General features: G+C 42.2%; 1 protein-coding gene across 4 annotated transcripts in view; it reads right to left on the bottom strand.

The window, feature by feature from the left end:
* SLC12A6 (solute carrier family 12 member 6) overlaps positions 1-21,226 on the bottom strand; it is a 47,644-nt gene that overhangs the window by 23,329 nt on the left and 3,089 nt on the right. For 2 of the 4 annotated variants that reach the window (XM_035134639.2, XM_035134640.2), the window contains exon 3: positions 20,185-20,247. The exons of the other annotated variants lie outside the window; for them this stretch is intronic. In XM_035134639.2, coding sequence (XP_034990530.1) covers positions 20,185-20,247 — 63 coding nt within the window. The remainder of the gene's footprint in view (positions 1-20,184; positions 20,248-21,226) is intronic. 4 annotated transcript variants of the gene reach the window in all.

Genomic DNA, 21,226 nt, shown 5'->3' with positions numbered 1-21,226 from the left:
GAGGCGAAAGACACCATTAGAATGCTTTAAGGTGTGCCACAAAAAGGGAGTTTCTCAAAGCAAGCTTTTGTGTGGAATGGCAACCTTAATCTGTACAAATGACAAAAATTATGGATCCAAAGGCTGATAGTTATTCAGAACCACAACATCCAGAATAAAAAAGTGATTTGAAGAGTACACATTTTCTCCCTCTCTGTGTGCGTGGTGAAAGGAGGTCTTTATGATTCTTATTTTAATTAGAGGGACAGAACAATATTATTTGCCCAAGGTCAAAGAGGTGCTCTCTCTGCCAGCTCAACGTCAGTTTGACATAGAACACGTTTTCAGAATCCCAGTGAAAAGGCAATGGATGTGGACTCCCTCAAATATACAGTAGTACATTTGTCAAATCTGTGCTTGTTCAGGATAGAGATGGGCTCTTTCACAAATGCCACCAAAAATCAATGGACGCCCCAGTGAAGTGGGAACAGAAGAATTAATAATAATAATAATAATAATAATAATAATAATAATAATAATTTATTTATACCCTGCTTCCAACAGAAATATTAAAATACAATAATTTATTAAACATTAAAAGCTTCCCTAAACAGGGCTGCGTTCAGATGTCCTCTAAAAGTCTGGTAGGTGTTTTTCTCTTTGACATCTGGTGGGAGGGCGTTCCACAGGGCGGGTGCCACTACCTTTCTTTCTGGACTTTTCCAAGGATGTGATTTAAACGCGCTCTAAATTTGTTAAAGCAAAAGCCCTTCCTAGGGCAAAGAATGTGAAATACTACATTCAGTTCCCGGCAAAGTTTTGTATTCAGTATTCAGGTCAGACTAACAAATTCAACCAGCCAGATTTTGCAGAGGCATTCCTCACTAAAATCGGTGACACTCTGGGACTGAAGCTTTGAATGACTCCCTTAACTAACTAATAAGAGGATACACTGTTGAAGATACTGTTTTGCCAGTATGGGCGTTCCACCAATAGATTGGGGTATAAACAGTCAGCAGTGAAAATCAAAAAGAGAATGTTCTATATCAGGCATAGGCAAACTCGGCCCTCCAGATGTTTTGAGACTACAGTTCCCATCATCCCTGACTACTGGTCCTGTTAGCTAGGGATGATGAGAGTTGTAGTCCCAAAACATCTGGAGGTCTGAGTTTGCCTATGCCTTTTCTATATCACTGTTTATTGACTAGTGAAGCAGCAAAAGTCACCACCGCTTTAGAATAAAATATTAACAAGTCAGAGTCAAGCTGATAGGAAAGGAGAAGGAAACTGAGCTCAGCCCACTCCAGAAATCATTATTTTTCTTTTTCCATTTGGATTATTTTTCTGTTTTTATTTTCAAAACTAGTGAAATTGGATAATCTGTTTTTTGTTTTCGTTATGTAACACTAATGTGGTAGTTACAGGTAGGTAGCCATGTTGGTCTGCCGTAGTCGAAACAAAATAAAAACATTCCTTCCAGTAGCACCTTAGGGACCAACTAAGTTTGTCATTGGTATCTGAAGAAGTGTGCATGCACACGAAAGCTCATACCAATGACAAACTTAGATGGTCTCTATGGTGCTACTGGAAGGAATGTTTTTATTTTGTTTCGACTAATGTGGTAGGGGATTTTTCTCTGTCTCTCCTTATCTTTGTTCTGTTTTTTGTCTTCACTTTTTATTATTTCTTTTCTCTCTCTCTCCTTTCAACAACAATAATAATGAAATTGCTTGGTTATGGCTATTATTATGTATACAAAGCCAAAATATATAGAGAGATATGTGCAAGGTATTTGAGGTGTATGAATAACAGGCCAAGTAGGAGGCCAAGTAGGCAGTGAAAGCAGCACACCTAGGATGACTCTCTTGTCTCCGTTTAGCAGTTGCTACAACCTACTATGAGCTCTTGGAGTAAGCTGGAATATAAAGAAAAGTCTCTTCCCCAATGTGAAGGACTGCCCACCTGCACTTCCCTCCCTCCTGTGGGAATGCAGCATCAGGTCCTTGGTCAGCAGAGATTGCTGGTGGAGAACGGTTGGGAACTAAGTCGGATAGGGAACAGATGGAAAAGGTGCAGCTTTTGGCAGGATGGTTCAGAGTTCCTACTAGCTGCAGAGGAAAGGTGAGGGCAGATAGGGCCTGATTGGAGTTTCAATTTGACCCGAAGCCTAGAAGGGAGAAGGGGCTGGGAAGGAACTCAAGGGGCTGGCAGGCTACAGGGTGAAGTATAAGGCATCAGACTATGCCCCGCTGATTCTTCAACAAGGAACTGCTAAAGGGCATTCACTGGGGGAACAGTGTGTGATGTAACACCCTGTCCCCAATCAGGGCCGTCTTAAGCATATCCTGTGCTGTGGGGCAAAGATCCCTCCGGCGCCCCCCCCCCCCCCGTTTCCCAGAGTTGGTGACCTTTTTTTAGGAAGGAAACACCAACAGTGGTGGAGGAAGCCTCTTGGGATGGGACGGCACTGCTGGTGGGGCGCCCAGCTTTGTGGGGCTGGAGGAGGCGGGCAGATCAGATGCTGTGGGCGGCTCCTCCGGCGGGGAATAGGCGGAGGTTGAATGCGGCGCCCCCCAGCTCAGCTGGCCACTTCGTGCCACGGCAGGCGAAGGCTCTGGGTGCGGCGCTGCTTCAGCACGGCATGGCGTAGGTGGGTGAGGGCGGTGAGCAGGCTGCGTGGAGATCCGTGGCACCTGTTGCCCGGCTCGAAGACAGCTAGCAGGAGCTAGCACCCATTGGGCGGGCGAGCACACCAAGCGAGAGGATCTGCGTCAAATGAGCGTGTGCCACTGCTTCCGAGTGTTGGTTCGGTTTTTCCCCTTTTAGCCTTCTGGCGCCCCACAGAATTTGGCGCCTGCAGGCTAAAAGGGGGGAAAAACTGAGCCAGTGCTTGGTGGGAGCGGCACACGCACCCTCGCTCACTCAGCGCGCTCGTTTGGTGTTCCCCAGACTCTCGCCTGGCACCCTCTAGAACTTAGCACCCTGGCGCCCTGCACCACTAGCGTCTATGGGTAAGAGGGCCTTGTCCCCAATAAAAAACAGTAAACTGAACAATCTCATGGTTGTAGCTATTTGTGAGCAGGTAGAGAGGGACTGAGCACACAGACACCATGCCTTTTGATGCACCCTTGCCCACGGAAACTCAGCACCCAGCATTAACCATTACACCCCACCCCACATTTTGGCTTGTACACTGGAATCCTAGATATCTTTTTAAAAAAATAACCTTCATATTCCCCTTTCAAAGCAGTTATGCAGCCCAAGATCTGAAAGCAACTACCCCCAGGTGGAGTTCTTGACATCTTTGACAGCTATGAGTGACGCAGCATCAGAAAGAATAAGAGGGTGGGCACCAAGAGTGGTTATATATTTAACCTGGGTTGCCAGATCACAGTCAGCTCTTTCAGTCAGAACCTAAATCAAATCATCTGGGCCGTTGTGCAGCACAAGAACCTTACCCACTGTCAGTCCCAAGAGCAAAAACACAAAAGCACATGCCATTTCCAGGCCTCTCAAACACAGCAGCTGGTTTTGCAGACAGCAAAATGCACAGCCTTTAATTACCATAGTCATTGACAAAATTTGCATGATATTTTAATGAATAGGGCTGGCAGATCAGTAGCACTGGTAACACCTCTTGTTCACATGTCACTTTCCAATTGCAACTGTGTATAATTCAAGTACAGTACATTTGATCACACAGAGGAAAGATGAATATACAAGTAAGAAAAACACCCAGGAGTCTATGTTCTTAACTTTTCATCTTCTGCAACCTGGAGTCCTGCTTCGTTCTGGGTTCAGATCCCTACTTTATTAGTATAAGAAAAATCAATGGGTGGCATTAAGCAAGCTGCTTGTCCAAGTTTGTAAAATTATTATTATTATTTACTGAATTTATATACCGCCCTATAACCACAGGTCTCAGGGTGGTTCACAGGATAAAATCAGAATATAAAACCATAAAGGACATAATCAAAATAAAAACAACAACCCAATAACTCCCAATACATGGGAATAATAGTGAGTTACCTTTTTGGGTGATAGGGAGAAAGAAGGATGAGACAGACCACTTTACAGACCAATGTTAACCATTTCTAGACCAACAGCAATATTAGATGATAAATAAATGCTTATTGTATTACTAACATCTTTACATCCACTTCATGTAAGATTCCTTTCATTCTTTTATTCATCCATTTTATATACCACCTTTTCTCCCAAGGATCGCAAAGTGGTGAATATGGTTCTTTCCTTCCCATTTTATCCTCACAAAAAACATATGAGGAAGGTTAGGCTGAGAAACAGTAACTAGCCCAAGGTAAGCTTCATGGATGAGTGGAGATTCGAACCTTGGTCTCCCAGGTCATTGTCCAACACTCTAACCACACTCTAACAGTTAGAAGTAAAAACCACAGCCAAAACCAGTGAGACTTTTACAAACTGGTTTTAATCCACAGAACAAATAAGAGGCAAAGTTGTGAGAAAAAACTTTAGTTTAACAAATCGAAGGTCTTGCTGGTGCTGAGAGAAGGATAACAATTTGAAGATAAACTATTCAGCTCAATTCCCACCCGGCAAAAGCAAGGCCTTACTAATACAATAATGGGATGGAGAAGATAATGGTAAAGAACAAAGATACAACCATTCTTAAGCTGGAACCAATAAGTCCTTTCTTTATTTCTCAAGACTCAAAGCAACAACAAAACATGTGAATCCTTATGTAGCTAGAACAGCACCTTCTGCAGAGCGAAACTATCAGCAGGCTTGGAAGAATTCCGAGGTTTGTAGGTAGAAATAAATAAATGAAATGAAATGAAATGGGGGGGGGGAGGGAGAGAGAGAGCCCAAAATGGCTTAACAATGACATGCTCAGTTGTCATAGAATGTTGGCTGACTCTTGGAGGGACAGGGATGGAAAACCACCAGTCAATAAAGATAATAGAGCAGAGTATCTTGGCTGGAACCCCAAACAGAAGCACTCCACAATGCAAATGTGTTGCTGCAATTCCTACTCATACAGTTAAACAGGAATCACAAGAAAATTAATACTGGGAAGCAGAAACAGTGCAGCATAGAAAAGAGAGTAAAGACAGCATGGTGCCTGGCAAAACATACTCTAGGAGAAAGTGTTACACAGGTATCACCTGTTTGGAACAGATATTTTGCCACCAGCTACATGCAACATTTGTGAATGCAGTAACTTAGGATGTGAGAATGAATGCAATCCTAAAGAGATAAAGGGGATATCCTGAAACTTTGCTCAGAAGGTGAGATGCAGAGCAGCTCTGAGGGTTTTTTATGGTACTAGAAAATGTTGTTGCTCAATTCAATGTTGCTCTGATTTCTAGATGATATTCTTAAGATTGCTTGGGAATCAGAACCTATAATTTTCCATTGTTCTAGACAGCTTTCCTATCCAAGAGCTGAAAATAAAACCTAGACGTCCTGGCTCTTTGTTACTACTGCGTGGATCCCGATTTCCTTCCAAAGGTGGGACAGAGAGCTCAGACCTGGCGCCAAACCTCAATAGCCTCTAACCATTTGATTATATTTCTGTTCCACATCAGTTATCAGCCCCCTGGCATTCAGTTATTGTTTGACTAAAGGTCAAACCAGAGAATTCTAACAAAGAGTCTACCATTGGACTATAGAAAGTCAGGTGGGAGGAATGTGAATTAAAGCAACAGAGACACTGGGAATGCTACTGGTGATGAAGGGAAATCTGGCAATATCCAGAGATGAAAATAAAATCAGAGGAGTCACAAAGGCTGCCTACTAGGCAGACAAGAAAGGGAAAGTCTAGTAACACGGACTAAACATTACTTCTCCGTATCACAGCTTCCCAAGTAAAAAGTTGGAGGGGGGGGGGGAGAAGAGGGAGAAATCTCAAAGAAAGAGATCCAAGCTACCTTGCTTACCTGACCCGGCAGTCTCATTAGGTTTCCAGATCTGCCCTGTACTGGTTCTTTTCTGCATGCCTTCCTGCACTTCCCCCTCATCATCATCTTCTACCTTTGTGACGGTGAACTGAGGCATGTTCAAGGCAAAACTTTCTTCCCAGGCCAGAAACGGAAGAACTGAAAGCGTTGGTAGATCAGGTGACAGGCAACCCCTGAGGAATGGGAGGGATAGGGTGTGTGCTGGTGTGTGTGCGTGTGTAGAAAGACACACCTCCCCCAGTATGTGAGTGTATTTGTCCTGGTGTACGCATGCCAGAAAGCATATTTACCACATTGCTGCTAAGAGGATTATACCCTCTACTGCTGCCTTCAGTTCAGTGAGAAAGGAGACAGACAGCTCCAGAGCATTGATTTGCAGCTACCTTTAAGCTAGGGCAGGGATGTACAACAGGTCCATTGCGATCTACAGTACTGTTAGATCCCTGGGAGGTGGGAGGTTTTGCCTTAATAAAATAGAATCCAGCCTGCCCCCTCGCCCCGCCCTCCATTGTTTCACGATCTGCAAAAAAACGGAAGAAGAAGTTTACTCATCAAGGCTGTTTGTTTTCCCAGTGACCCATTGATTAGTGGCTGTTCCCCTTTCTCCCATGAGCTTAGGCTTGAATTCTCAAAAATTGGGGCTTTCCTCCTCCCTAAAAAAAGCTCAGAAACTGTGACCTGAGCCTCCCAAAAAGGAGGTAGATCACTGCCAGTTTTTAATTCTGTGAGTAGATCACAGTCTCTTGGGAGTGGTCACCCCTGAGCTAGGGCAATGAAGTAGCAGCCACACAGAAACATTTCCATTGTGGGCTGGAGAGGAAATACAACATGCCCGCAGGCGTGAGAGCTGGTTAGCAACTCCACAAACACCACACACAGGGTACTAGGTAAGGATGAAGCTGGGAGGAGCTGTAAAGGTCATGTAACAGAGGGCCAGGAACCAGCATGTACTTGAAGAATCCAACTATGAGTAATTATCAGTTATAAAGCAAAGAATAGGAGTGACTGAGGTGTAGCCATACTAGTGGTGCCTGTGGGACAAGAAATGTATTCTACAAAACAAATTTAAGCACTTCAGCAAAGCAAGCCTACTCCCTACCAGAAGACTGTCTAATCTGGGCAAAATGCCCTCCCCCAAAGCCATAATGTGACTCACAGTGCATATGCCTGCATGGCAATGACAATTGAATGCAGAGGGGGCCCTAGTAACTAGTTGCTTTTAAATATTCCCAGAAGCATTGAGGAATTAGTACGGGAAGAAAATCCTCCAGGTTATAGAAAAGTAGTGGGCAGTAGAGAATCGGAGCTGGTGTTGTGATGTTCCTAGAACAGCATTTAGGTGGTTGAACCAAGAAAAAAATATTTGGGAGTTATAACTCTTGGGTACAACCTCCAGTTCTGGGAAAAGAGTAGAAAAAGAAGAATAGAGGGGAGAGAAGAGGAGGAAGAGAGATAAGCGGTGTTTCTTTAACTTGGGTCTCCAGCTATTGGTATACAACTCCCATCATCCTTAGCTAGCAGGACTAGTGGTCAGGGATGATGGGAGTTGTAGTCCAACAATAGTTGGCAACCTAAGTTTGAAAAACACTAAGATAATGGAATGGGCGGGTCAAAGGTTAAAATATTTTTGCCTCTTCCCAGGTATTTCAAGATACAAGTTTTCAGCAAAAAAAATTTAGTCTTCTTTTCTGACTCCATACAACCACCTATCAGTCATATCTGTGGTTCACAACCTGCTCTGTATAATTGATGTACATTTTAAGTCCACTGGACAGAGACTGCAATACTTCTTTATCTTTGTACAGTCCTTAGCACTCTAAATACTCATTTAGTAAAAGTAGCAGCACTCTAGTGGGCTAATAATTCAGGAAGGCAGCCAATCTAGAAAAGTCCAGTTGTTCCAGTTCTACTTTCAGAAATCTCGCCCAAGCTATTTATACCTTCAAGATGCTGAGATTAGGACCAATGCTATAATCAGCTTAAAAGACAGCTAAACTGGGAATGTGAGGCCAGTATTGCAAACACTCAACCCAGCACAAGCACTACACTTGCCAGGATCAGTGAGACTGGAACCATCTCCATCATGCATGGCTTTCAGAATGGATTTAGAGAGAAATATTTCAAATTGAAAGATGCCACCCAGTGAGTGGGGGGTCGGAGTGGGGAGCAGAGCACAGTCTTTGCCAGATGTCATTGGTCAGAAGTGTGGCGTGGTCAACCCCTTTGAGGTGATAGGGGTGAAGACAATGAACCAGGTTTATTTATTAATATATTTTTTTTAAAAAAAAACTCAAAAAGAAAGAAACTCGAAGCAACTTACTATAGCATGCATATAAACACACACACACACACACACACACACACACACTGAAATCAAATTAATAAAATGAATTAAGACAACCATCAGAAAACACCAACATAGTGGCAACCCCAAATTTCCAAAAGCAACAAAAAGCAACTCATAACCCCCAACCCTCCAAAACAAAACCCAAAGTGAAGGCACAGAGAAAGTAAAAGTTTTTTTAGCTGAGGTCCTTCAAAAACACTCAGGTTTGAGCCAATACCTAAAACCATAAAGCATCAGGATTTGGCAAATCTCAACTGGGAGGGCATTCCACAAGGTGCGTGTTACTAGCAATGAGTGTGCCCTACTTTTTTTGCCATCTGCCAGGCCTTGGGGAGTTGAGGAAAACAGAGAAGGGCCTCAGATTATTAAAGGAGCATGCAGGGAGGAACACATGGAGGGTGGTGGTCCTAAAGGTTGAGTTAAGGACTGCAATGATGAGCTTCATAATTCATTCCCGTAACCAGTGTGTTGGAATGCAATTACCGGTACTCAGGGCAAATCCCTTGCTACAAATTACTCTAGGTTTGCTTTAAGAAAAGTAGTCTGTACCTGAAAAGGGAAGCTCTGTTTCTGTTTCAAGAGGCAAAGGAGCCTCCATTATGGAATTCAAGCTCTAGTACAGAAGTGACAGTTGCTACAACACTTTCTTGAACTTGAAATCCATAAGGAAGGCTCCTTCTTTGCCTCTTGAAGCTGAAACCCAGCTTCCCTTCTCAGGTACAGGCTACAGTTTCCTGCTAATTCTACTGATAGCTGTCTCCTCCTCTGTAAATCTTTGCCATCCTGTCATCCCCCTATCACTTGTAAACCCCTTCTGGCAGTGTTAAGCCAGGAGATAATCAGCTAAAATGTTAATGAAAACCCCTCCTTCCTTCTTCCCTCAACTAGCCAAGATGTTTCAATGGCTTGAGGCAAAATATATGCTACTTGGCAGTGAGTCCTGGAAGATCTGCAGGACTTTTACCACCTGGCTTGGGTGGGTGGGACCCTGACTGACTCCAGCTACAAAGCTGAGGCTGCAAAACAGTCTCTTGGGCTGGAGTATTGTTTAGGGCGGCCAGGTGTTTTGTTTTGGGGGTAATGGTGCTGCTGTTATTGATATCACTTTTTGTATCTTTATCTTAGATCTTATGGTTTATGTGGGAATTGTTTAATTTGGTTGTATACTTTTAAAAATTTTATTTATTGTTTATGCCTACTTTTGTTACATTAGTAATTATGTGGTATGTTTTTTCATGTTACAAGCCATCTTGCACGTGGTTCTAATAATGGAAAGGTGGCATACAAATAAAATGATGCATGCATGCATGTATGTATGTACTGTATGTATTTTCAGCCAGCCAGCCAGCTGGACAGCAGGTAGAAGATGTATTTTAGAAACCAATTCTCAAAAATTTAGAACAAGCTCTTCACGGCTGGCAGCATTAAAAAAAACTTTGAATACCATCATATGCAGGCATCAGGAAGATATGATTTTACCCTGGCCCCCCATGTCCTAATCAGACAGTCTAAACCAGGCATCCCCAAACTGCGGCCCTCCATATGTTTTGGCCTACAACTCCCATGATCCCTAGCTAACAGGACCAGTGGTTGGGGAAGATGGGAATTGTAGTCCAAAACATCTGGAGGGCCGGAGTTTGGGGGTGCCTGGTCTAAACACACTATACCATTATACCTCTCATGTGCTCACAGTCCATTTTATGTCTTTTCACTGGACTTCCCACCCGCACCCAATACTATTTCTCTACCCCTGCCCCAGCCGATTACGTTCTCTCTCTCCACTATTCCTATAAAGTCAAAAAGCTCACATTGCAAGCTGCTTTAGCATCTTCAGAAGCCAATTCTTTACCAAACTTTTTTCCTGTTCACTTGATAAATGAACTTTGTTCATTCATCAATATCACCAAATTGTGTTCTTTCCTTCCTTCACTCACACACACGTGCACACCTGTAGTTTTTTGTGTTTTTTTGTGTAGGATGTTGCGCTCTTAACGCAGCTTTTAGAATCATTGCTCTTTATTGTTTTCTGCATATTCTAGTTTCAGAGAAAATTCTGACTGGTTTTCTATCCATTTTCCTAAACAATTTCACTTCATTCCACTATGGTATGTATTTCTATGCAATATTTTATATATGCTAAATCTTTAAAACTAGCCTATTGTTGGTGGGTTGCTTATGAAAGCATGTGTCAATTCTTTTTAATAGGTATCCTAATTGTCTTTTTAATATAATATAATTATTTGAATTTTATATTTGTTGTCCTTTATTGCATTAACCCTCGAGGAGCCAAATTCCAGAGCACAGCCAGGTTCAACGTCAAAAGGTCAGAAAAGCAAGTGTTAAGGTTGCATGTGAGAACTCCAGACTTGCATGCACACACTATACACTTCAAAACATCCTTGTCACATGCCAGATGGAATCTAGAGTGTCTGCAAATAAGAATCCGCTCTGACACTATGATGGTTACAATATCAGTGCCATGCATCTTCAACAGGTTTGAGTCCCACACATCCCCTCTTCTTATAAAACATAAACTTTATCCCCAGAAAGCATAAAGGAATCAGAAGTCCAGCTTGGAGACTAGAGCCCAAAATGTATCTACAAAATAATGTTCTTTATTCAGAATTCATAAAGTTCCTGTGATCCTTTGGCAAGTTATTCTAACCAACAATTTGCAAATCACTACATATACCCCATGATTATAATCTGGCTGTATCTTCTTCTGCTATTTCAGTCCTGGCTGTTCCAGTTATTCCTCCATTGATCGTTACTCCAGCTCTATAAGCATGTGGGTCCGAGCTAATGCCCTGAAGTGGAACGAAATGAGACTGAGGTCAGCATGTCACATGCTGAGGGGAGCTATACAATACAGGTCTGAGTAAGTTTTGCCACTGTATGGAGTTCAATGACCCTCTTAACTCTGATAAGGACTCAAGGAAGCAAGGGCCAGATCCTATTCTTTATTAATTACAAATTAAATACAGAGTCACCACCATGTTTTATGTCATTACCTCCAATTGCTCAAGAACCATGAGTTCAGCAAAAATTAAAACAGTGGGCTTCAAAAATAACAAAATGTTCTAATGTGCTTGACGTAACAGTGCTGTTCTGTTTTAAATCTCCTAATTATGGTTCTTGTTTACTGTTTTGTAAACATTTGTCTTTATTGCTGCATCTGTTGAAAATGAAGGCCCCTGTGGCACAAATATATTTCCACTGTGCAGCAGGAATGCTGGTCTGCAAGTTTCTCTCCCGTTGCCTTCTGTATTTATATATGTGTTACCATAAATAGTGTAAACCTTTGAGAAGAGACTCTGAAATGTTTGCTCACAATTAGTTGTTTTACAACCACTTCTCACTTCTGGTTATTATGTTTAATGTGTCTCGTTTAATGTTCTTGTAACATCAAAACTGTATCTGCAAATACCGAATGCACTGTCATAAATTAATATCCTATACAGTATGTTGGTAATACGACAGGGACCTATTTATGGTGTAGGTGTTCATTCCCAAGGCAGTCCCAAGCACTGATCCTTAGTATTGCTCTACTGCACTTTGAATATCTGTTTGTATGGTTTGTTGTTATTTTATTGACTTTATTTTGTAAACTGACTTGTTTTTACAATGAAAGGTAAATTATTTTAAATAAAATACTTAAAATCTGGTCATGATGGTACTTTCCCACCTGCTAAGAAACTAGCATACCTGGCAATAACTAAGTCTTGATGATAAAAACTTCTTTAAAACATCTGTCCCAGATCTTTCTTCCCCATATCAAATTTTTTTTCTTATAATCCTACACACCTGCCTGCCCAGAAGGAAGCCCCATTGAGTTCAGTGAGACTTACTCCCAGGTAAGTGTGTATAAGACAGTACCTTTAAAGAACTAGCCTAGCATTGTCCACAACCTAGCATTGTCATCATTTTACTCCCACTAATGACCTGGCACAGTTAGTATAGCAGATGGAAATATTCACATGTGCCAACTCTCCTTCCTTAACATTTTGCTGCAATTTACCGTACTTGTTTTTACTCTAGATTTGTTGTTTCATATGGGGGGGGGGGGAAATACTATATTCAGTATAATCATGCTATTGGCACTCACATACATAAAATTGTATGAATGCCTCCCAAGTTACTTATCCACACACACAAAATTACTAAGCTTGTCTAAATCTCTCAGTCTACAATTGTTAGGATTAATTTTATTATTAATCCACAACCAGAGTTCTCCATTCAGTTTGCACTGCTACAGTTGATGAAAAATGTTGGAAAGCTAGAAAGGCTTGATAACTATGAGGAAAGACTACAGCAGTGATTCCCCACTAGGGGCCATATGGCCCCCTGGGAACCCCCAGGATATTCTAAGGGGGGCCCAGGTGAAAAGTGCGTAAATGGGGGACAAGAGGCTAGGAGGCCACAGAGGGAAGTGAGAAGGGGGAAATCCTGATTGGCTGGCTACCTGCTTGGCCAATCACAAGTAGGTAAGGGACTAGCCCACCGGGACCTAGCACTCCTTTTTGCCATGTGCATTTTCTTTGAGCAGTCCTGGTTTGTTTCCAGTGGGAGAGAGTGATCACTGAGGCTCCCATTTTGATCAGTAGAGCCCATGATCCAGAACCCCCAGGTCAGGCAAGTGCGGTGGTGGGGTAGCAATGGGTAGGGCTGGATGAGCCAGAGCTGTTTGTTGCTGCTGCTAGTGCTGGGCCCGTTGGCAGCCTGGACCTGACTCTGCAAAGGGCAATATACCCCAGCACTTAGTGGATCAGGGCCTTTGGATGTTGCTGAGGGGCACGGGGCCAATGGCATCATTGGCCTGGCTCTGCAAAGTGCGGGGGGGAATCCATCCCAGCACCTAGCTGAGCGGGGTCGTTTGGTGCTGCTGACTTGCATCAAGTAAATAAAGCAGTGTCTAATTAGAAGAAAGCTGCACTGGGTTCAGTGGGTCTTACTCCCAGGTATGGATATGTGGGGCTATACTGTAGTGTTTTATCTTGGCAGCCTAGGCTCCTCCAGATGACAAGATCTTTTTGCACCAGGTCAGTGAGAATTTTAAAATTCTCCCATATGTATACAGAACTCCCTGTGCGCCTTTTGGACTGTACTGTATCTGTACGTTTCCCCCTCTGTGTCAAGTAACTGGGGTTAATAAGTGGTTTACTTTTTATAACATATGGGAAATGGATCTCCTCTGGGCTCTTCTTCCTTGGAGGTTTCTAAGCAGAGGTTGGATGGCCATCTGTCATGGATGCTTTAGCTGAGTTTCCTACACTGAAGGGAGTTGCACTAGAAAGATGACCCTTGGGATCCCTTCCAGCTCCATGATTTTATGTTTTTCTGCTTCAACAATATTTCATTATGTTCCTAGCATTTTATGTAATTGTATTTTGTATAAATTATAAAATTACAAATGAAGCATGTTTTATTTACAAACAAAACATTTAAATAGCTACCTTTCTACCAGTTGGACATGGGGAGCAGGTTATGAGCATAGCCAGGATTTTTGTTGGGGGGGGGAGCAGAATTTCAGATTTGTATTGATTTGTGCTTATTGGGAGCACAGGAAAGAAACAAGGTCGGAGGAGGGCCATGGTCAGAAAAAGGTTGGGAAACACTGGACTAGAGCCTTTCTATAAGTTTTGGCCACAGAAGAGATTAAGCAGGATGAAACGCTAAAAAGAAGAGATGCCCATTACAATTTCCTGAGTGTCTACTGAAGTCAGTCTTGTCTTTTGTCATTTTGCCTATTTACAGGAACACTCACACATCAACATGTTAACAAAATGGTCACATTCAAGAGTACCTGCTGTGTGCTGGGCAGTGAAATCAGACTGTCACGCAAACAAGAGAGGTGGGGGGGGGGGTTCGTTCACTCTACTGAACCATGACACTTGCACGACTGCTTCTCCATATACATTTGCAACATTTCTACTTGATCCACATCAATGTATAGCCCAGTCATTAAAACTGCTGTACCAATTCACAAGCTATCATGCTATTTGTTTCACTTGTAACAATTAGTTCAGAGCGTTGTTTATCAGAAAGACCCTGTAAATTAGGTTAGGCTAACAGTTACTTCCAAAGGATGTCAAGCAGTGAGATTCACAGCCACTACATTGTTCATGTATTGTTTTGCATCCCCAGCCCATGCTATCCTAGAACTGCAGGTACATTTGTGATTCTAGTTAAGATACTGGAATTTTAGGTGTAGGCGTAGGGATCCAGTAATTCTTCTGCTTGTAGAAAGCATTTGGATTTATAGCTGGCCATTTATTAATGATGAAACAACACTACTCCTGTTCAGAATATTAAAAAGCTCTTTGTCTTATCTATTTAGTTCTCCAAGAGTCTTTACAGAAAGCATCAGACTACTACAAAGGGCCCTGTATTTATTGCTGATTGCAACAGGTGAGCTTTTTGTTCTTACTAACCCACGGGAATCCTAATGGCTCAACAAACTTGCTCCCTGAAGTAAATACACAGATGGCCACCAAATGTTTAAGTGTCCAGTTTCAGTTTTGTCCTTCCAACTTCCCACTCTGACTAAATCTGGCTAAATCCAGGAGCACAAAGACCAAAGGCAAAGCCAGGACAGAATGTAATCTTGGTTCTTGGGGAAGTCCAGAGTAACTCATTTACTAATGACCTCCCTGAGCCTAAGTGCATCAGCTGCAGCACATCAGTTACATTAGAGCCAAGGCATCAAATATAAAGCCCTTTAGGTCTCCAAATGCACTCCAACCAACTCAGTAATTTGGGGGGACCAAAAAACCACAAATGGAGCTGGTATACTTACAAGGAAATCCAATTAATTGATTTCAGCTTGCTATTCTGAGGCAGGCAAAACAGAAAGGCAAAATAGTATGAAAAGGAGAAACTCAGGCATGGGGGTCAAATGTAGCCCTCTAGGTCTCCTTATCTGACTCTGAGCACTTTACTCAGGACATGCCTCCTCCCCAAACCACACCCCTCACAAGCTGTGCTATGAGCCCTCCTCAGGTGCTTTCACCTAGCTGCAATGCATCCTTGAACTTGATAATGTATCTTGCTTGCCTGGATGGAGAGATGTGTGCATGTGTTTGGGTGTGGAAACTTCTGAATTTTGTGTGCCTGGAATGTGACCTACTAATCAAAAGTTAACAATAACAACCATTGGTCTGCCTGTGTTTTATCCCTGTCTCCACCCACTACTACGGTACCTCTGGTCATGTACACCATTGGTATGTGCCCCCCACCCCCCAAGAACGGTTCTCCATGAGGGAATGTGGCACTTGGAATAAAAAGGGTTTCCTGCCCCTAAGGTAGTATATTTTGACAGTGGATACCCTTCAAAGCATTAAGCCTATACTACAGTTCAAAGGCAATATTATGAAATTGAAAAAGATTCAGCGGTGAAGATGAAAATAAGGGTCTACAAAGTAAATTGTATGAGAAAAGGCTAAGAGGTACAGGTTACGGAAGCCAAGTCTGTCTGTTGGGTAAGGGAGAATGTATGCTGAATCCTCAAAACAAATATTTAATAAGTTCTCAGGGAAGGGATTCATTTTTCATTCAAAACATGATGGGGAAAGACAAAAAGCCATAAAATATTCTAAGACAGATTTAAGTCTAACATTAAGAACAATTTCTTAACTATACCTCGATCCAAACACATGATACACACATACCAAAAAAGGTGAGGTGCTGTTCTTACTACTAGAGAGACAACCCTTAACTGAGCAAGTGATAGGCTCAAGTATAAATAAAAACAACCCTCCAAATTACACATGTGTTTTCCCACCCATGCAATCCTCCCAGGAGTATCATCACTTCTTAGCATCCTATAGTTAGGAATCTTCAGCTGAGTGTGAGCTTTGTCCCTGCATACCCATTTCCTAGCTTCAAGAACAAGGATTTTGTAGGTCCTCCTTCCTTAGGTATATAGGACATCCATATACAGTCTATTGGACTTGTTTCAATTCCATAATTTTGTAACTATAGTTCTTTTGTGAAAATCTAGACGACATCTAATGATAGACAATGTATGGGAAAGTGAAATTATGCTACAACTTACATACATTTTTCTCAACAGCACCATATTCATATTTCACAAAAGGCAACCATTCATCTAAGAAGTGTAAGATAGGTAAGAGAGAGAATAAAACAAACATAAACTTCTAAGGACATATTATCCAAGTTACTACAGGTGGATGGGCTAACCTTTCATGTGCTTTGAATACTTCTTTATCCACAGTGCACAGGGATGTGGCATTCCCCTCACAAGAGGCAGCACCAAAGGGGCCTGTGAACCCTCTGATCTAATGGAAGGGATTGGGGGCTAAAGTGCACATCTAAGAAACAAAAGCTTTCTGCACTCTGGGGTTCTGCTGAGAATATGAAATGAAACAGGCGTAGGCAGCAACAGCCAAAGAGCTTCTTGTTACAGGATCAAAGAGGAGGAGAAAACAAAAATGGGGGAGGAAAGCAGATTGTTATCTGGCATGAACAAAGAACAGAAGAAGTACGGACACCAGATGCTATTGTCTGGGAAATCTGTGTGGACATGATTAGGTCATAGACAAAATGGCATTCAACATGTAAGCCAGGCAAATAAGCAGAATTCCAGCTTTCAGATTTAATAAAGAAAGTTAGCACTTATCTGTTTGCACCTATCTGCCATGGAGACATATTACTGGAAATGGCACTCTCCATTCTTTCCCAATATGTCCACTAAGATAAAATAATACTGCCTCTCTAGAAGCAGAACAGGGTCCTTGGGGTATTCCAATATGACTTCCCTGAACACAAGCCATCTTGTGCAGAGAAAATGGGGAGTATTATGGACCGGAATACAAAAGATAGCAATGGTAGGCTAAGGTGATTGCTCGTCACAAAAAAATGCCCATAGAAATATCCAGTGCCATACCCAAGTGCAAATTAAGAACAAAAGTAAACAAAGCAACCTTTACATACATACAAATTTACAAACCTGCATCTGGAAACCTGGGAGTCTTTGTGTCCTGAAAACCAAGCTTTGCCACATCTGTGTGTGCATGTGCACACCTTCCCTACTTGTGTACATATGCTTATGTAATAGTTAACCAAATTCTGCATATGTAAAAAAGTCCCAAGAGTATGGGGGGTGGGGTGGGGGTGGAGCTGACAAATGTAAATTAAGATGTACTGGGGCAGGGCCAGGGGTGGGGGGGAGAATAATACTCAACCAAGACTAAAGAATATGTTTTTCCACCTACAAAGAATGTAACTTCCTTTTACACACATCCCTGACTTGAGGAGCCATCACCCTCATTGCCAACCTCTACAAATCACAAATATTCTCACAACAAGGACACAGCAGCAGAGAGCAGTTTCCCATTTGAAACCTACAGCCAGTATCTCTGAGGAGATAAACCGGCCTAGGCAGCAGGGACATGGAGTCCCTGAAGCACTGGCTGGCTGGCAATACAACTTAAGTCTGATATATGTGCATGTGGAGTTGTGGGGAGAGAAGGCTTTCTGGCTTCATTTACAACTTCAGAAGGGTTGGGTCTCCAATGATAGGGCATTCAACCAGAAGAGAAAAATGACAAAACAGCAGGCACTCTGTCCATTAGGGAAAAAATCCAAATAGCAAAACATGTTTTTTTGCAGAATGACCTACATTTACAGCGTGGGTCTGCATATAATGTCAACATGATCCGAAAGGAAGAGGGGGTGGGAGTATAAATGACTGGTGTAAACCGATGCCTAGGAAATCAAGTGTTTGGGTGGGGGAGGAAATAGTGATTGGCTGATGTAGTACCAGCAAATGATTCCTTAGAGTTTCTGAGACATTGACAATATGCAGGGGAGAAAATGTGCACATTAATGCTCAGCTAAGGTGGAAGCAAAAGCTGGTCCACCAACTTTCACTTGTTAACATGCCTCAAAACTGTTTACAGCCCTAACCTAAATGTATTTACCTGTGGGGGAAAACCGCAAAGATGTTGCAATCATTGCAGGGCTGCAATGAACTGGAAAAGGTGCCCTCAGCATTCTGACTGCAATAGAAGGTGAGGTACACGTTTTCTAATAAATAAACAAAACCTTAAAAGCTACCTTGTCCAATGCTTCAAATATAGGTCAGGACCATTTACAGGCCATGTAAATGCCCCTGCACCCTGTGACACAATGTTTTAACTCAATAAAGACAAAAGAGCAAAAGAATATAAGAGCATCGGGTAACTGAAATGAGCAAGTAATGGGATTTAAATTCATTTAATCGTCCTTAAAACACACCTGAAGAAGCTGTGAGCCACCAAGCTGAACACAGCCCACCAGTTATGCATTGAGACCTACCAGGGGGTCATTAATCTCCTGTTTCTACTGCTAGGATTTCAAAAAGTGGGGAAGGACATGCTGAGCATATGGCAGGCCACAATATGCACCTAGTTAGCTGCATCCAGCTTGTTGGGTCACAAGCTGAGCTTAGAGTCACAGCCTAAAACACCATCAGCTATGGAAGAAGACCTGCTAGCATGCACATGCACCTGCATACATGCACGTAGATGCACAAACTAAGCTTCTAGACTTACAGTAATGCCATAAAACCAAAGGAGAGGTGAAGCAAAAGCCCACATACTATTTTGATATTATGATGTAAGCCAACCCTTAGATTTGATGGGAATGAGACCAATTGTTTCCTGAGGTTATTTTAGATCAATTGCTTTTTTGCAGGTAGGATGTAAAAAAGCAAAGTAGAAAACAAAGAATGATGCGTAGAGATGAGGTACGGTATATTGGCAGAAAAGGAGCAAAATTGGTAGGCATATACAAGGAACAAATTACAAGTTGCATTAAAGGGTTCCCCTGAAGTGCAAGTTTTTTCTTTCACAACCATGGTGGAGCCATCAGTCAGTCTAGGATAATGGTTCCCAATTACCTGAGGACCCCATTTTTCAAAACTCAACCCATGGGCACCCTACTTTTGACAATGTTGATATCTCTATGGTAGCAATGGACCCCTGGTGGGGTTATGTGGAGCACTGGCCTAGGACCATCTGGAGAGGCCTTAACCCACAGTGGTGGGCAAAGGGGAAAAGTCATTTATCCTCCCACATCAGGGTCCCAATCTGCTTGCATCTCCAGTGGCTATTTGTGAAAGAAAAATCCTGCATTTAAGGCAAACTACATGACTAATGTGATGTATAATTTAGCCCTAACTGCTAAGAAACAGAAACTATAACCTGAAAGCAGTGGTGCTCCCCTTGGGGGAATATCAGTTCTAATAATAGGCAAGAGTGTGGCTAACCAAGTCAGGATGCTACTGTGGAGCTCAAAGTAAAAGTACCATGGTTGAGACACTAATTCACACATTTCCCTTCCCCTCAGAGACACTTGTTAAGATTAGGAACTGAAGGTATTCCAAGCCACATGACTGACTAGAATCATCCTGAGCCTAGAAGTCATCAGCTCAAGAAGAGCCAATCTCACAGTATTGTCTGCTGTAAAAATAATTCCATGGCCTGCACACTTGTTGCTGGAGGAAATTACCAGGCTCTCCACCATTCTTCCAGACTGACCATTCTTTCCTGGTCAGTTGCTGGTCTGGTCTACTCTCCTGTATCCTAAAACTGTCATCTTGTATATGGTGCAATGTGGCCTAGTAGCCAGCACACCACAAAATCTCTACCTATCTACAATGATTCTGGTAAAATATACTGTAGTCCATGAAATATTATGTTACAGTAAATCTGTTGAATCTTTAAGGGGCCATAATAATACCCTTCGTTGTTTTATATCTCTGTCTGTCCACTTTGTGTTAAAGGCACAAGAACACAATCAGTAAAACAAAAAAAGGTGGCCACTGGCAAGGTAATAGCACCAAAGACGCCACCAGATATTAAATATTCTTTAGTATTGACTCCTGTGAGTTAATTTTATAACCATTGATCTTATTACCATGCGTCAGCAGAGTCACAGATTCCCTTGGTTTTTGCCTACAGAAGCCAGATGCATTCATTTCTGTAGAAGAGAAGGAAACAGCACAGAGGGTATTTGAATGGGAATTTGTTTTTTTTCTTTGAATAACAACTATGTCTATGGAAGAAGTGTGACTATGGTGTGGAAGGATAGCTATGGAAAATAGTTCTCCCTAAGAAGCAATCCTACACACAATAAACTGGTGTAAAGTTAAGGCAGGATAAATTATGTGTTAAATAGTGTTTGATTACATCACCCTTTTGTCAGCTTAATTTATGCTGGGTAGCCAGGTCATGTGACTGAGCTGAACAGGTTTATGATCCAGTCTAAGTGCCCCATTACCCCCTGGTCCTACCCCAGAATGCTTTGGTTTTTTTAAGGCTTATGCTGGCTTAAGATCCAGCAGACCTGGCTCAGCCAACTGGACCCTGGCTGAGCTGGGATGAGAAATATGCCTCTGGCTAAGCCAAGGATGGGGAGCAATGTCAGAATAGCCCAGCTGCCCTGGGAACCTCCTGACTCAGCTAGAGATCCCCTGGGTCCTAAATCCGCTCATTTCAGTAGATTTTGATATGATTGCTGCCTTAATCAAGAAAATATGTGCAAAAAAATAGGACATTTATCTGGGTAGCTAAATACGGATAAATAGAGAGGAATCAAATTTACAGAAGCTTTCCTACCAAACTGCCCCGAGTTCATTCTTGCTAATCACAGCTGAGCAGGCAAATTGATATTTACAGGTCTGCTATGGTACTTTTTACTTTATGTATAGCATTTTCAAAAACTCCCCACCCCAATTTACATCAACTGCAAACAACTTTATTATTTCACAATCTAGTGAAGCATTTCTTCATTCTCATCTTCAATTTTTGGGGGGTGGGGCCAGGATCATGCTACTGTCTCACAACCAACACCATCCAGAATAAGGGGCGTGTGTGTGGATAAATGAATAGAGTGTCCTATCAATGCCCTTTTATATGCACGTATCTCATAAACTAAAAAAAAATGTCTCTGAAATATC

This window comes from Zootoca vivipara, chromosome 13 (genome assembly GCF_963506605.1).
Source record: "Zootoca vivipara chromosome 13, rZooViv1.1, whole genome shotgun sequence".
NCBI lineage: Eukaryota > Metazoa > Chordata > Lepidosauria > Squamata > Lacertidae > Zootoca > Zootoca vivipara.
This window is presented reverse-complemented; position numbering and strand designations above follow the sequence as displayed.